The sequence below is a fragment of the Lichenostomus cassidix genome, chromosome 8 (assembly GCF_008360975.1).
Source record: "Lichenostomus cassidix isolate B80296 chromosome 8, HeHo_3.0, whole genome shotgun sequence".
Taxonomy (NCBI): domain Eukaryota; kingdom Metazoa; phylum Chordata; class Aves; order Passeriformes; family Meliphagidae; genus Lichenostomus; species Lichenostomus cassidix.
In genome coordinates, this window is record NC_139489.1 from 13,935,720 (window position 1) to 13,951,372 (window position 15,653).

Consider the following 15,653-nt stretch of genomic DNA (forward strand, 5'->3'; position numbering starts at 1 on the left):
GACGGAAGAGCTCGTCGGGCGGCGGCAGCCGCGGCCGCCCCAGGCTGTCCCCCGAGGCCGCGCCGGGCCCCGCCGGGCGCTCGTCGGGCTGAGGCTCTTCGGGCTCCGAGTCGGAGCTGGAGCTGCCGTAGGCCGCGAAATAGCCCAGCGGGTCCTCCCCCTCCGCCGCCATGGCGGGGCCGCGCCTCGCACCGCCCGCGGAAACCGCGCCCGCGCCGAGGGTTCCGGGCCGCGGCTGCTCCCGCTCGGGGCCCGGCGGATCCGGGCGGGGAGCGCGGCAGCAGGGCAGAGCTGCTCCGCCGGGGAAGGGGCAGGGCACACGGCAGAGCGGGGTGCTGCCCTTCCACTGACCACACACCGAACATCACACGCGAAACCGAGACAACCTTCATTGCTCCCTTTTCACACCTGCAGGCTTAAGTGGAGGGAAAACACGTTTTTTTCCTTACTGTCTGATCACTGGCTAACCCAGGGCAGACACAGCGCTGACCATGCACGACGGTATCTTTACCGAAACAGATTTTTCATATTTGTTGGAGTAAATTTGTGCTAGACCTCCCTTGTGATTGACTTGTCCATACATTACTGCATCAGCTAAAACACTGTGCTGTTCAAACGGGACGAACCTGAGCCAGGGGAGCTTTAGGCTGGGTATCAGGGAAAGCTGCTTCCCCCGGAGGGTGGTCGGGCACAGACCTCCCTGCAGGGCAGTGGTCACAGCACCAGACAGGTTCAAGAAGCGTTTGGACAATGCTCTCAGACACGGTGTGACTCCTGGGGATGTCCTGTGCAGGGCTGGGAATTGGGCTCGAGGATCTTCACAGGTCCCTTTCAACTCAGCGCATTCTGTGATTCTGTGCTCAGATTACTTATAGCAGAAGCAGGGTAAGGTCTGAGGAAGGGGGTTTGGTTGTAATATGATCAGTTTCTTTACTGTAAAGATACTAAACCGTACCCAGCTGATCTCTCATAACCAATACCATGATCATTATTTTGAAATAAGCCTTATACACAAAGTACAATGAAAACAACCACCGAAGTGAGACTCCACAGTCCCTGCAGCATTTGCAAATCCATTTTTGAGTCATGCTGCTCAGCACTCAAAGGTTTTGTTTCTCCCCTGCTATTAATAAAAATAAAAATCTTAATTTAAGAATGAAGTCAAGATATGCGTGGTTGGTAGCAACTCCTCTCACATCCGTAGGAAGTTGAGCAACAGAGTAGTTAAAAAAAAAGCAAGAATCAGGTTAGCAATAGTAGTCATGAACCGCAGAAACTACTTAAGCACCAGAGCTCTTGATTTCACATGCATGTTTCCTTACAGACTGCTCTTGAGTGCAGTCCTACAGGCACAAGCGTTTCACATTGTCAGTCTTTCCACCAGAGACAAACCTCTCTAAAAAGACAAGGAGAACAAAACCCTCCCGCACACACAAAACCAAAACCACACATCAAGTTAACGGAATGAACGGCTCTTGCAACCCATACATCTTAAAAATGAGAAAGGCAGACAGGAAAACAAGCAACTATACAAAAGAGTTTATTCCAAAAGTTGTGGTAAAAATATTTTTAAAAAAATGCATATTATAAACATTTGTTGAGACAATACATTCATTCAAGGTCTCAGGTTCACAGGCTCCGCTGGGCGCGGTCCCTGCAGCGCTGGCTCCCTGCAGGCTGCACAGCTCGCCAGCAGGATGGGGAGCAGCAAGGCAGCTTCCACCCTGAGCTGATGCATTTTCTCTGGTAAGGCCAACCCTCTCACTCTCCTTTCTTTACAAGAACCCAGGAAGGCACTCAACCCCAAGCACAGCTCTCTAAGTGGTTACAGTGGGCATTTAGACAAATCACTTTTTAGACATCCTGAGTACGTGCAACTACAAGTTAATGGAAGACAGGGAGTTCATCCTATCCTTAATTTCAGGTTATAGACCAAAGTTTTGCTTGCATATTTATGCATTCAATTTCCAGAGTACCATCTAATCCAAGCAGTTTTATTGAAAAGCATTTTTACCATCCTGAAAGTCTATGACTGTAGATGTACACAAGAGAAACAAGGATTTTTATATACACATCTCTCATGTGTAAGCTATTCATATACTCAGGATGGAGTGTAGTTGAACATTGCATTTCATTTTAATCTACTTCCAAAACCAGAATAATAATGGAAAACAATTTATAGAGACTACACTGATGTCCTGCAGATAGCCTGTCTCCACAAAAGGAGAGCAGTTTAGTAATATTACCTGGGTGTGAATTTGAATGGGATTACATGGCTATATACAATATGAGAGCCAAAATAATTTAGGGTCTTAAATACAAACCTGTATACTGAAATATCCTGAAAACCTGTGTACTTTCAATATACCGAAAACATCCCATCACTTTAAAGTGTAGTACTGCAGAACACAACTGTACATGTGTCCAAGTAAGAGTTGACCAGGTCATTTTGAAATGATTATAGGCACCTGCATAAAAGGTAGGCTACAACTCAAATATGAGAAAAATACAGTATGTTACATGGTGTCAAGAAATGAGAACTTTCCCATGTTGAAACAGTTTAAAATGCATTTGACTCTAAACAATTTGAAATGTAAACCTGTCTGTCTGCTTTGAAGAGGAGGTATCTGAAGTGCCACATTTCCAAGAGTCCTTTAGGCAGGGATACTTTCTTGTCACACAACTTCTCCTCCACTTCCCCAGTGGGACAAAACACACAAGCTTTGCTCCTTAATAGCATCCTACAATAATGTTCTCTTACAGCCCTCACGATGCTGTTAGAGCAGTTTACATTCCTTTTCCAGTACTAATGAGAATTTAAAGTGCATCTCAAATCAGTAATCTTTAACTAACATACAAGAATAATATTCCAAGACCTGCAGAAATATATTTGTGATACTGATGCCTTTTGATTTACCAGTAGGACAAAGTTCACCCAAAGAGGAGACTCCTTGCAAATAAGTATGGATTTGACCAGATTTGTGAGGGTTTTTTGCAAATGAAGCAGCACACACATACATGCGGAGCAGAATTTATCCTAGTGAGAAACATTTAACTTGGTAAATGAGTTTAAGCTTTTTGGTAAGTAAGCTTAAGCTTTTAGTTCAGAAAGTTATTTTTCCATACTCAATACTTTTCCTAATCATCTTTCCCAGTTCACCCATCACAGAAACACTAAGAAGAGCTGATTTGTTAGTTTCTGTAGAAAGAAAAAACCCATTTGTTCTCTAATTCCAGCTAAAGTATCTGCAACTAAACGTGAAATCTTATACACATTGGTTTAAAAAACAATTTGCTGGTATATACCACAATATTTTGAAAAAAGCTCCCTAAAGAACAAAAGAAACCAACAAAAAAGTCAGCAGCTCCAGCATCACACAATTACAAAATTAAAACAGAAATTGCATAGATATTTCCTCCAATCTTTCTAGTAGTTTGAAAACACTTTTTAACCTTTATGAGACATCAAAGAAAGTTTCAGTACCATTTGGATGAACAGACAAAAGTCACTATGTTCACTGTGGTTGAACAGAACGTGATCGTAAAGGCAAAAAGCAATTGTCACTTGAACTAGTACATGGTTCTTGCTGGTCTGACTGGAGCTCTGGGGGCAGTGGGGGTGCACCTGGGTCTCCAGGCCCTGGCAGGGTGGCTAAGAAAACACTGCACTGTGAATTTCCCATCTCTGCAATTGGTAAATTCATTGAATGAAGAGAGACAGCAGACACAAATGCAGCGGTGCTATAATCTTCTTCTGGATGATGTATCTGGGTGGATTCTTTGTCTTTCGTTTTATCCAAAAAATTTGATTCATCAGAAAATGATCTAGAGAGATTATTTGTTCCTCCATACAGTGAGGTCATACAGGTGCTGCAGCTTAGACCTAAGACAAAAAAGCAGATACTGAATTTAATAACAGTATGCGGCCATCTTAAAATTGTGCTCTGATTTAATATCAGTACGACTGTCAAAGATCAGTTGTCTGTATTTTTAACAGACTAACCCTTCATCTCACCTGTGACATCCACTATTCCTGACAAATTACAGAACAAACATGCAGGTTATCTGGGCTGATGTGAATGGTTTCTCTGTAGTCAGTATCAGACAGTATTTGACAAAGATGCACCCTAACTTAAGGTTCATTTTAGAAAGCCACTTTAGCCCTTTGGCCCAACATTTTTTAGATTTTTCTCACAGTGTTCTTCAAACTTTTAAAAGCTTCAGCTGATGGTTCTGCTCCCAAATGGACAGCACTTGAAGGCTATTTCACCCGAAGCCAGAGAAAACTTCAGGCCCTTCATCTCTAGGGTTAAAATGTACTTCTTCCTTCTTTATTTATCTTTGATGGGTGTGGAAGGGGAAGTAAAGCTTTTGGTCTAGAAAGCTTATACTTCTTCCTCTGCCTTAAAATTAGAGTACACATAGTCACTTCAAGCTTTGGGTATCAACAAAACCTCTCTGCCTGTATGAAACAATAGGCCCATATATTTACAGTGTCTAATTTCAAGCTGTGGCATTGAAGGCATACAGAGGAACTCCCCTCCAGCTGCATTTGCTAGCACATCTTCAGCTGAGGCACAAAGTTTAACAAAACGAGAGCATCCTGCTACTACAGCAAATAGCTTGGAGAGAAATGCAAGATGGAAGATAACCACCTATTTTTGAAAACCAAAACTGAAATGTGAAGACAGATTTAACCATCATAACAACACAATAGGGGTTTTTTTTGCAACTTGTTAGTTATGTTATGTTCAAATGGTAAAAAGATAAAGCCAGGATATGTGCACCAGGATCTTAAACCCAAACTGGTGATATTTCCAAACATGTTGTTCCAAAAACCAGAGGAAGACTTTAATTTTGGATTTTAATTTTGCAGACCCTCAAAATAAAACCTATGTGTTGCTCAACATTATTATAAATTTGTTACCTTTAATAGCTTCAAGCTTTTCATTTTTGACTTTCAACACTACATCAGTTATCTTTTGTAACAGGAAGTTTTGTGTTCTTTCTCGTCTGATAGATTCAACCAAAGCATCCAGTCCCTTTGGATTTTCTGCTAAGTAGTCCAATAACTTCCCAGTCTTTTTCCTACTGGAAGATCGAGCAGAAATTTCTTCTGTGTCCTCTCTAGTGAGTATTTTCTTTGAACGCAGGTAATCAAAGTGTCTTTCGGCTATGATTTTATCACACAGGTAAGGACGCATCCTTTCTAAAGCCTGCAAAACAAAACAAACCAGTATTAGCCAACATTTCAAGTTATTTCAAAGTCTGTAGTTGGAACCTATATGATTTTGATACAGGTTAGCAAAAGAATTGTTAAAGCTGCTACTGTGTTACTTAGTTGAGATTGTTCTCAGTGTAAAAAAATTCTGTAAAAACTGTTACCTAATTATCCTTTTCTTTAGCTCTTTGCACTCAGAATGCTTTTTTAGAAATAAGGTGACTACTCATAGAAAATGTGATTACATAAAGACTGAGATTAGCACATTTCAAAACAGCCAAGTAAAAATGAAATTATACCAAACAGCACCTACTCACTGTGTCTACAGACTTACTTATTTTCACTAATCATCTGATCGCCACATTTCCATACTGTTTGTATCCTTGACACACAACCCCAAAATACTGCAGGTATTGATGGTTTTTGTGCATTGAGCAAAAGCAGTCTCAGAGCAACAGCATGAATATACTCACAGTTCAAAAGGTTTGTAAATAAACACCACTATTGAGAAGTTCAACAGATTACTGACATCCAAAATACACGCACTTTCATCCATAAATGTACATACTCTCAACAACATCAGTGGCTGCTTTTTGTCTTTTGTAACCCTGCTCTATTGTATGAATGACTTTGTATGGCTCACCCCCTTCTCAGCTCTCAGCTGCAAGACTCCAACCTTATAATTCCTCCTCAGGACAAGCTTTCCCAGCCCAAGATGTCCTTGCCAGTTTTAGCTTCCTGAGGTGTGCTGTCCCCTTACACACACAGTACTTCTGCTAACACAGCACCCTGGCTTGCAGAGATCCCAGCCAAGTTACCTGAGCAGCTCTGAGAAAGCCGAGTGAACGCACACTGAACCAGCACATTGCATTGTGAAGCCACAACGTTTAAAACCTGAGTGAAGAAGCTCTCAAGTCAGATTTATTGATCTGCATTTTGATGATAAAACGAATGTTGTTTCTACCTAAGGTTTCCATCATGTTCTCTGAGTAATATGGGAGAACCTACAAGATTAAGGGCTGAAGTGACAATCATGCACTCCGTGGGTTCAGTCACTAACCCAGACTAACACCCTTATCATGTTTATATATTGTCTGACTCAAGTGGTTTTTATCCTTTTTTGGTGTAACTACCTGAGGCCAGCTGTTGCAGTATTACCCAGGGGTTCCACAGAAGCGAGTACTAACTTGAAGTACATGTCTCACAGAACTGTGACAAAGCATTTAAAGGAAATCACTTATGCATAAAAGCCAGAAAGAAACGAAAAACAAACTCCAAGGAGTCTCTACTGTACTTTAAAAGGAGATTAAAAAACCCCAATACGTCAAACATAAGACACTGTAAACTACAAGCAGAACCATGGACAGGCAAAAAATAAACGATAAACTGTGATTTTACTATTTTTTAAATTAATCATTCACTTGTTGAGGTTGGTTAACACATTGCTTGCTTCCCAGTCTCACAATGACATCAATTAATCCCGAATGAACCAAGATGAAGTCTTCCCTCAGATTCCAGACATCAGTGAATAAGCATGGGGGGAAAACCCAGGAAAATATAGAACAATAAACCCCAACAAAAAATATGTAAGTATACTTAATGAAGATATCTACGCTCTCTAAGAAAGAACTTTACTGGCACCAGGAACAGCACACACATTTCCAGCCAAGCTTTGGGTACCACGTTACTCATTCAGTCTGCCTGCCGCGCCCCACGGCCGAGCAGACAGCGGGGAGCGAGCCTGGCAGCCCGGCCGTGACCCGCCGCAGGGCCGGGCAGCAGCAGCAGCAGCAGCACCCAGCCCGGCGGGACCGGGGTGAGCCCCGCGCCGGGCAAGCGTGTGCGAGCCTCAGCAGCCTCGCACCGGGACACCCCGCGGGGCTCAGGCGCGCCCGAAACTCCGCGCCGCCTTCCCGGACGCGCCGCCGGGCCTGTCCCGTCCCTGCCGCCCCCGCGCCGCGCCGCGCCCCCCGCCGGCTCACACAGCTTCCGCTCCCCGCCCGCGCACGGGCCCCACTCGCCGCTCCGCGCCCGGCCCGGGTGCTCGGGCCCTCGGTCCCGCCCGCCACTTACATCCTTTTTCACCTCCGCCATCTCGTCCTCCGTCAGCGGCCGCCCCGCCGCGCCCGAGCTGCACCAGGACCCCGGGCCCTCCATGGCAGCACCTCGGCCGCCCGCTGGGGAAACCCGCGCGGGGCGGCGCTTCCGGCCCTGCCTCCGCCCCCGCCCGCCTCCGCCAATGAGCGCTCAGGGCCGGCATTTAGCCCCGCCCCCAGCCGCGGCTCGTCGCGACCCCACCCCATCCTGGCCCCGCCCCGGGCCCGGCCCACCAATGGGAGCTCAGATAATGAGATTCACCCTGCCCCTTTCCCCTCTACAGCCAATGGGCACGCAGGGCTGGCGCTCCGCCCCGGCCCCGCCCAGTGTGGCGCGCGCGGGGTGGGCGGTGCCCCGGGCGCGAGCTCGGGCCTGAGGCGGCAGTTCCGGCCGCGCGGGCTGGGCCGGGGGAGGAGCTGCGCTGTGGGCTCGGAGCGCCTTGGGCAGCGCCGGGACTCGGGCTGGGCTGCCCTGCTCTGGCCCTGCCGGGGACGTGCGGCAGCCCCGCCGCTAAAGGACCGTGAGCATGCGGAGCGATGCCGGGGCCCGCAGCTGCTCCGGCTGTGACAGCGGCTTTGCGGTGCCGGGCGGCGCGGGCTGCCGCGGGTTGCCGCGGGTTGCCGCAGGTTTTGGGCGCTGAGGGTGTTGAAGCCCCGCCGCTGCACACGGCTGTGCTCCAAGGCAGCACCAGAGGGAGCCGCTGCCCCGCCGGGACACGGCGCCGCCTCCGCCGGGAAACTACAGCAGCTGGAACTTGATTGATCTGAATGTAACTTCGTTAAACTCCTTCAGACCCACCCTCGCCATGCACCCCGATTGCCCGTCATCTGGCAGCACCTCTGCTCACAAACCACCTCCTCCTGGCTGTTACTCCCGCCCCAAAAAGCCTTTATTTGCTGTAGTACATTTGATTTTCCCAAAGCTGTGTATCTCTGGATTAAACGTGAAAGACAAAGTAAACTACTTATCTCCCATTTTCCTGCTCAGAGGGCTGCAGGGCAGACCTTTTGTTTTTCCAAGTTCAAGCGCCTATGTTGATCCTCCCTATTTCCAAAATACATGGAAAGCTTTCAGCTTCTCTGATGCTTCCCGAGAACTGATTGTGGCACTTCCGAGACACAGCCAGGCATCTTCCCAGCCCTGACTTCCACCCTCGTTTATTTAATCACATGCCCTTCAGCTCCTCCTCTTCAAGGTGAATTATATTGTGGACTTTGCTGGCTCCATACATCACTGCTGATAAAAACATCTATCATGCATTCTGGATTTAGAATATTTGTTAATAACCTTGCTCAGCAAGAGGTGCAGTTCAAAGGCATGTGATGTCTGGAGGGTTAGGCTGCTGATTCCTGAGCCATGTAGGAGACAAACTGGAACGATTTAACCTCAGTAGTCAGGAAGAGAGCATGTGGTTAGAGAATACAAGAATAGAATGCATTTTAGCAGACAGTGCCAAAACACCCCACCAGGATTTAATGGTCCAGGCAGCAGGAAGGAGGCTACTCTCTGCATGAAACTCATTTCAGGAGAGTAAGAGCCACTCGATATTCAGAAGTGAGCCTCAATGCAGAGTAAGTAAGGGATCATTTCTTTCAAGGCATCTGGGAAGATTTTGGACATTGCATTGTTTTATGAGTGTGTACACGTGTAATGTCCATCTAGTATAAATTTCTAGAGTAAATTTCCAAAATAAATTTTGAAAGCTGTTTACAACCCAGAGGTGTTTACAAAACTGCTTGTGAAGGTCAAAAAATGCTGTAACACTGTCACAGTTTTTAAGAGGTTGGTCAGCTTTTCAGAGCTATGACTGGCTTCAGGTTTTTTCCCCTTCTGCCCTCATTGATCAACCCCTCTCCAGGCAGTGTGTCCTCACTGCAGAGTAGGGGCCTCTCCCTGGGAGTTTCATGTGCTCCCATCCCATTCTGCTCCTGATCCTTGCTCAGGGGTTTGGGTCCTCAGGATAACCCCTTTCTGAAGCTGGCTGGACACCCCAACTCCTGAGACATGTGGGACTCTACACCCACAATTCCTTAGGGAGGAGGAGGAGAAAAGCTGCCAAGGTAGAAAGAAGGGAAGACATTTGATTTAGTTACAGATTGAGGGCCCTTCCTAAACTCAACAGGTATTTGCCACAACCAATGGCAAATTTGCAGTAACTAAATCACAGCAATCAACCTGCAGATCATGAATTTTGGGGGGTGAGGTTGTTGAGCATCAGGATGTCTGGGCTTTATGATGCAGGAGACAGTGACTGATGTTTTTTAAGCAGCTGTACTTAGAGTGGGGACTGAATCTCTATACCCAAGTGCAGAAGTCCCTATTTGAAGAAGTAATATCCTACAGCTAAGTTTTGCAAAGAACATTCCTTATTAAATTACTACTATGATTTTGCTTTTTTAAGGTTTGATTTTCTGTGAGAAACTTGTTAATGTGCCAAGTGGGCATTGCTTGTATATATGTTGTAATTTTCAATCATTGCCATTTAGAAACAAATTCAAGTAAATTGGTACCAACTCTCTCCTGTAGATAGGGGTAAACATGTAAATGCAGTAGTTAAAAATATTAATTGCACCACACTAAATGTATTCACATTAGACACAACCTTGATTTAAATATCTTAGTATAAAAATCATACTTTTAACCAGTGTTATTAGATTAGTTTAAAGGCTGTATTTAGATCCTTTGTCCCTACTTCTCTGACAAGAAGAATAGATTATGGTTTGTTTAAAGTCCTATTACTAGCAAAAATGTACAGTTTGAAAGTGATGTAATTGTTTTTGCTACAGTTAATTAATTAACTCCTACACTGTTAAATTATCTTGGGTTTCTTGAAAAGCTGAAAGAGCAATATTGAGGCCTTGAACAACTGACTGCTGGATTGCCAGGAGATGGCACTGATGGCCCACGAGCACTTGCACACACACATACACACCCATGAAGCCTGGAGGAACTGCATGGTCTCCCGAGATGCTGGATCCCAAAACTGTAACCTACTGGCACTGGAGCACAAGGGTGCAAGCAGAGAGCAGCCCCAAGTGCACTATTTGTAGCACACAGCAGGAAGTATTTATATATAAGATATGCAATTATCTGTCATGTTACCTCAAGGCAGTGTCTGGAGTGCAGTCACCTCTCCTGAGATTGTGTGGGAGAAAAGACACAAGAGCTATGAGAATAATTTAAGAATAATGGGAATGCCACTCAACCTTCATCGTTTCACCTTTTGAAAGTTACAGTAAATTCAGGAACTACACAGAAACATACTGTACTACATTAACACTGTTTAGTTACATTGGACAGGAATAAAATCAATCATGACCACTCATAGGCAACATCTCCTCTCTATACATTATTTTTAAATGCAGAGTCTAAAATTATTATTTGGTTTTAAAGAGTCAAGATCTCCCCTAACAGGCTTAAGGGTTTTAGTGCTAGTGTCTATAACTGACTTCACTTCTAGGTATGTAATAAACCTGGAAATAAAAAGGCAGCATGAAACAGTATTAAATTAACCACATATACTTTCACATTACATGTATAGTTCCAAAAGAAGAAGCACGAACTACACAGGGCACGGTACAACTGACACTTTATTCCTTCGTGATGGGGATATATAGTATTGAAACTGCAAGAGTCACAAAAAAAAATTAAAGCAAAGTGCAAACCTCTATTAGAACTGATTATGGAATGTATTGATGTTTTTGGCACAAAAAGTGGGAAACTATATACTGCAACAAGATTTTAAGTTTAATGAATGTAGCGCTTCTGTGTTCAGTAGTCAGATTTGTGCACTGCAGAACAATACAATGTAAAACAATGACTAACACGATTCACATACAACTCTATACAATTTACATCACACGTCCAGTTAAAACTTCTCTGAAAATACATGAGGTCCACTGATACTTTGTTCACAATCACTTAACAAATACCATTCTTTAAGTAGGCTTATCTTTTCAGCTTCCTTATTGATAAAAGCAAAAATAGACAATCTTAAATAGTAAATTATTTTCCTCAAATGGTTCCATGTGGATGTTAATGTTTTCTATTAATTTGGCTCTGACTTCATTGATACAACATATATGAAGCTGAACAAAATCAAAAGCTCATTTTTCCCCATCTTTTCCAATTTGCTGTGAACAAACAGCATTTTGTGTACTGACTTTTTGTTTTCAAAACTGGACATAGTGGTGCCTATGAGCTCTATTTCTATCACATGGAAACCACCAAAAAATCAGAGCATAGCTTCACATAGTGGCATCTATTTAATACTGAATATTAGCATGGTAAACACAAAAATACATAAATGGAAGAATTCAAGTTTATCTCATAAGGTACAGTATGCATTCACATTTTCATTTCAGAGAGAGACACTGCATTCACATTCTGTTGAAGAAAGGGGCCCATATATCACAGATCTCCCTGAACTCTTAGCAAACATCCGTGAAATATCTATAATGCACATTCTAGCTCCTTCATTTCAACTGAGCTAAACTGCTGAAAGGAAAAACCTTTGATGAGTAATTCAAACCCCATTGCTGAGCTATTACCACAGGAACTTCTGTACTGGCCTGCTCTGTCATACAGCCTGACAGTTGTTATCAAGTGTTTTATGTGGGCAACTATCAGTGTTCAGTGTCTCATCTCCTTTTTTGGTTTGGGATTTTATTTTATTATTTATATTAATAAAGAATGATGATTTATATCAGGCATCTGAGAAATGTTCTGGTGACAAAATGCACAGGATATGCATTAGTTGCACATGTGTCACTGCAGAAATGTCCTCACAACAGAAATCTTTGTTTGGGCAACAGAAAAAAAAAAGGGCAAACAGCAAGAACAAGAAGCATTTGGCATGATTTTAGTTCTTAGTACCATACTGCAAATACATAAACTGAAGTGATCATAATGTTTTTCACTCTAATGGCAGAATAAAGACTAATGCTAGAAGCAGTGAGGTGAGGGCGATCCCATTAACTAGCTTAGGTAACTTCTGGCATCAGACTAAGATGTAATTTAAATCATCTATGTTAAGAGGCTGTGATTCCTACTGAGGCCAACAGAGAGAAAGCAGGTGTGGTTTTAGAGCACCTAAATTTTGTGCCTGAAGTTAGACAGTTTGAATACAACACCTGAAGGAATTCAGATCCCTCAGCCACTTCCTTGCTTTCTTTATACCAAAATGCAGCCCTGAAGCCAAGGAAATCTAAATGGCAAGAGGTGAAAAACCAGCCTCTCTGTCTACACAGATGTTTCTCAGCTCTGAAATCCTGACTCCTCCTCTCCCTCCCCTAGGCAGCCAGGGGAACTTGCTGTCACCCATTCTACTGCTTTCAAGGACACAAGGTATCCACAGTGTCACCAGAAATGCTTCTCATTTCTGGAGAAATCTTAAAGAAGAGGAGTCACCCATATCACTCTCTGGATCTACAGCTCCTGCTGACCACCATCCTTCCAGCTCAAAAGAAGTTGCTCAGACCCAAAGCAGACCCCTCTTTCTCCTCTCTCCTGGCACCTACTCAAGGAGGGAGTGAGTTTAGGACAGTCAGCCATGGCTTGGGGTACTTTGGAGTGAACAGTGAAGAGGGAGAAGTGAAGAAGAAGATTCAAGTAAGAAGAACTGAGGCAATATAAGGCAAAACCACTTGGGATTAAAAGACAAAAGTGCTCATCATGCCTTGACAAAACTAGAAATGAGGGTCTGAGAAAGGAGACAGGTGAAAGCTAAGAGAGGGTGGAAGAAGAAAAAAAAAAAAATCACCACCACAGAAATATTTAAAGATAAACAAAAATCCTACAGCCTAACACTCGCAGTGTAGCTGGATGCTCTGGCTCCCTAGCAAGAGGAGGGAAGAGGGACTGAAGGACATGAATGGGGGCCAGGCCCCAGGAGACATGGACCAGTTGGGGTAGGGGGGCTGTTTCAGCTTTGTATGACAGCCCCCATGGCTGCACAGGTTTGTAATAGAGTACAGCCTGCCTTTAGGAGCTCACAGCTCAATCTGCAGGGCCACTTTTTGGCACAAAATCTGTTTAAATGTCAAGTTATTTTGAAATGCATGATACTTTATCAAATATTTAAAAAGCACCAAGGGAAGGCAGAAAAAGATTCCCCACTGCAACATTTATATCCTTAGAGCCTGATCACCTGGCTCAGGTTTAAATGATGGTGCATGGGAATGGAAAAGACAAGGGGGAAACATTAGGATAACCATTTGGGACAGCACAGTCATAAATAGGAAAAAAAAAAAAAAACAACCCCACTTGCTGTTTGATGACTGAAGAACTTCCTTTGGGACACGCTCTTTTCACATACAATATATTCGCTCGTCATTGCTCTCTTCTCAACACCTCATGTCACCACAACATACAGTGCACCCACAAAGCATCAGGTGTACTCTGGGAGCTGCCAGGAGGTTTTCCCCTCATTAGCACTGAGATGCAGAGTGAGATTTGCTGAAGAGAACCAGCAGGTATGACTGCTTGCTTTTCCTCCCTCATGACTGCACAAAAAAGTACACAGGTTTCCAAAGGATAGCCAGGTGTGCACTTGGTTAATACTGCTTGCTTTCCTGCAGACCACATTGCCTGAGCCTCCTCACTCACTTCCTACTGCACCTCAGCAACATGACACAAGTGGTTCAGGAAAGGTGGAGGAGATGTCTAGGAAGCTCATAACATGTTCAGACTATTTGTCAGTCTCTGAAGAGTTCCCACTAACTGCCTCTGTTTGGGAATTTCTCCCGTCCTTAGTTTACAAATGACTTAACAAGAAGCATGTGAATACAATGGTCTGTGCTTCACTTCGCGGTGGTGAAAAAAAAAAAGCTGTGACTCAGTGGGTAAACATGTTGAGGAATCTGCTACAAAAAATATATTTGCCTTAACTGAATACCACAGTGAATATTTGTGCCACTAAGAAAAATAAGATGGTTATTGTTCCAAGGAAAACTGCCCCAAGGGCAGATAAAGTACAAATGCCAATCTTCCAGGAAAAAATAGCTTCCCTTATTCATGGGCATACTCCAGGAATAGCTGTCCTTCAACTCCCTCTATCACCCTTTTCTTTTGAATTTTGCTACTAAGTGGCCTCCAAAAGAGGAGAAAACAGAAAGGAGAAACAAATAAATGTTAAGATGTAAACAAAGAGATTTAACTCCCCCATACTTTAGATTTGTTTTGTAGCTTTAACTTTTTCAAAAGCATCTCAGCCTTTAATTTTTGTGGTCCAGAGGCTTCCTAGGATCTGGCCTTTTTCAAAACTCCTCTCCCATTCTCACCACATTGAAAGTCATGGTCTTAGCAGAAAACTGGGACCTGAATTTGCAGGAGGCAACTTGTGTGGCTGCACTACTCTCTTCTTCTGTCATTCAAGTTTCCCAGGCAGTCATTGCCCTTGAATGCTCCCATCAGAGGAAGCTTTTCCAAAGTTGGCAACTGATGTCTGAAACGGATTCCAGCCACAACTCTGCCCAGCAGCAGCACTGTGATATGGCCAGGACAGTGAGCACAATCCATTGCCCACTGCTCCAGCTAGTGTACAGAAAGCTTCCCTACCACACAAGGTACCTGGTTGATGAGCCCACTGAGTTTTCTTCAGTCTCCCCCATACCTTGCACCACTGAAAGTAGAAGACTGAGGAAGGAAAAAACATGTAGAGCAAGGAAGCAAGAGGAAAGAGGACAGAAGGAACAGTGTAAATACAACAGAGGTGCTTGAAATGTTGAGAATTAGCTGGGTTTCATAAAATTTTCACACAGATATGTTAAACCACTAAAGCTAAGGGTTAGCCAATTATAATTGTCTTCTGCTAGCCCATGGGACTAACTTACTTCAGAGTTATGTGCTCCCAACAAACCCTACATCCACCTTAAATACCATCTGCAAGGACATAATAAAAATTCACAATGCAAAAAATTTGTAAACAAGGGTTAGTAGCACAGTGGTACAGTAGATTGTCAATAAAAACAATAAAAGTGTGGATACAGATTCATCTACCTTGTGTGTAACATTATTGCCAGTTACAAGGGAGGAACTCTGTAAACTCATAATTCTGAAGCTTTGTTAATAAGCACAGAGCAACAGGTGAGTGACCCATCTACTTTCTCCAGTTCTGTGTTGGCTATTGGGATCAGCATGTGGTCCTTCAGTTTTTCAAATACCTGTCCAGGAAAGAAAACATAAGAGAAAATCATTACACTTTACACCTCTGTTTTTCCTTTTCTCCAACTATTTACAGAATGAACAGACATGGATTTGTCAGCAGGTGCCAAGCCATCCCATCACTGTTAATCAACATGAACCTTTACAGTGCACGTGGCCTTCTGGCTATGGG

General features: G+C 43.8%; 3 protein-coding genes across 3 annotated transcripts in view; all 3 read right to left on the reverse strand.

The window, feature by feature from the left end:
- C8H1orf52 (chromosome 8 C1orf52 homolog) overlaps positions 1–206 on the reverse strand; it is a 3,003-nt gene extending 2,797 nt beyond the window's left edge. The window contains exon 1 of the mRNA XM_085067986.1: positions 1–206. This exon is cut by the window's left edge and continues 86 nt beyond it. Coding sequence (XP_084924112.1) covers positions 1–172 — 172 coding nt within the window. The 5' untranslated portion in view covers positions 173–206.
- A 1,311-nt stretch (positions 207–1,517) lies between these two features.
- Positions 1,518–7,442, reverse strand: BCL10 (BCL10 immune signaling adaptor). The gene is made up of 3 exons (XM_085067985.1): positions 7,295–7,442; positions 4,928–5,216; positions 1,518–3,883 (listed from the first exon to the last, which is right to left on the reverse strand). Exons 1-3 carry the CDS (start codon positions 7,376–7,378, stop codon positions 3,516–3,518), a joined length of 741 nt encoding a protein of 246 aa, XP_084924111.1. The 5' UTR covers positions 7,379–7,442; the 3' UTR covers positions 1,518–3,515.
- Positions 7,443–10,890: 3,448 nt separating this feature from the next.
- DDAH1 (dimethylarginine dimethylaminohydrolase 1) overlaps positions 10,891–15,653 on the reverse strand; it is a 58,510-nt gene continuing 53,747 nt past the window's right edge. Inside the window, exon 6 of the mRNA XM_085067987.1 lies at positions 10,891–15,480. Coding sequence (XP_084924113.1) covers positions 15,364–15,480 — 117 coding nt within the window. The 3' untranslated portion in view covers positions 10,891–15,363. The remainder of the gene's footprint in view (positions 15,481–15,653) is intronic.

Bases quoted from the DNA above. Each gene is read 5' to 3' on its own strand.
- BCL10 (XM_085067985.1), bottom strand. From the start codon at position 7,378: ATGGAGGGCCCGGGGTCCTGGTGCAGCTCGGGCGCGGCGGGGCGGCCG. The intron at 5,217-7,294 runs GTAAGTGGCGGG...TTTGTTTTGCAG, and splicing joins TGGCGGAGGTGAAAAAGGAT to GCTTTAGAAAGGATGCGTCC. The intron at 3,884-4,927 runs GTAACAAATTTA...TTTTTGTCTTAG, and splicing joins AAAGCTTGAAGCTATTAAAG to GTCTAAGCTGCAGCACCTGT.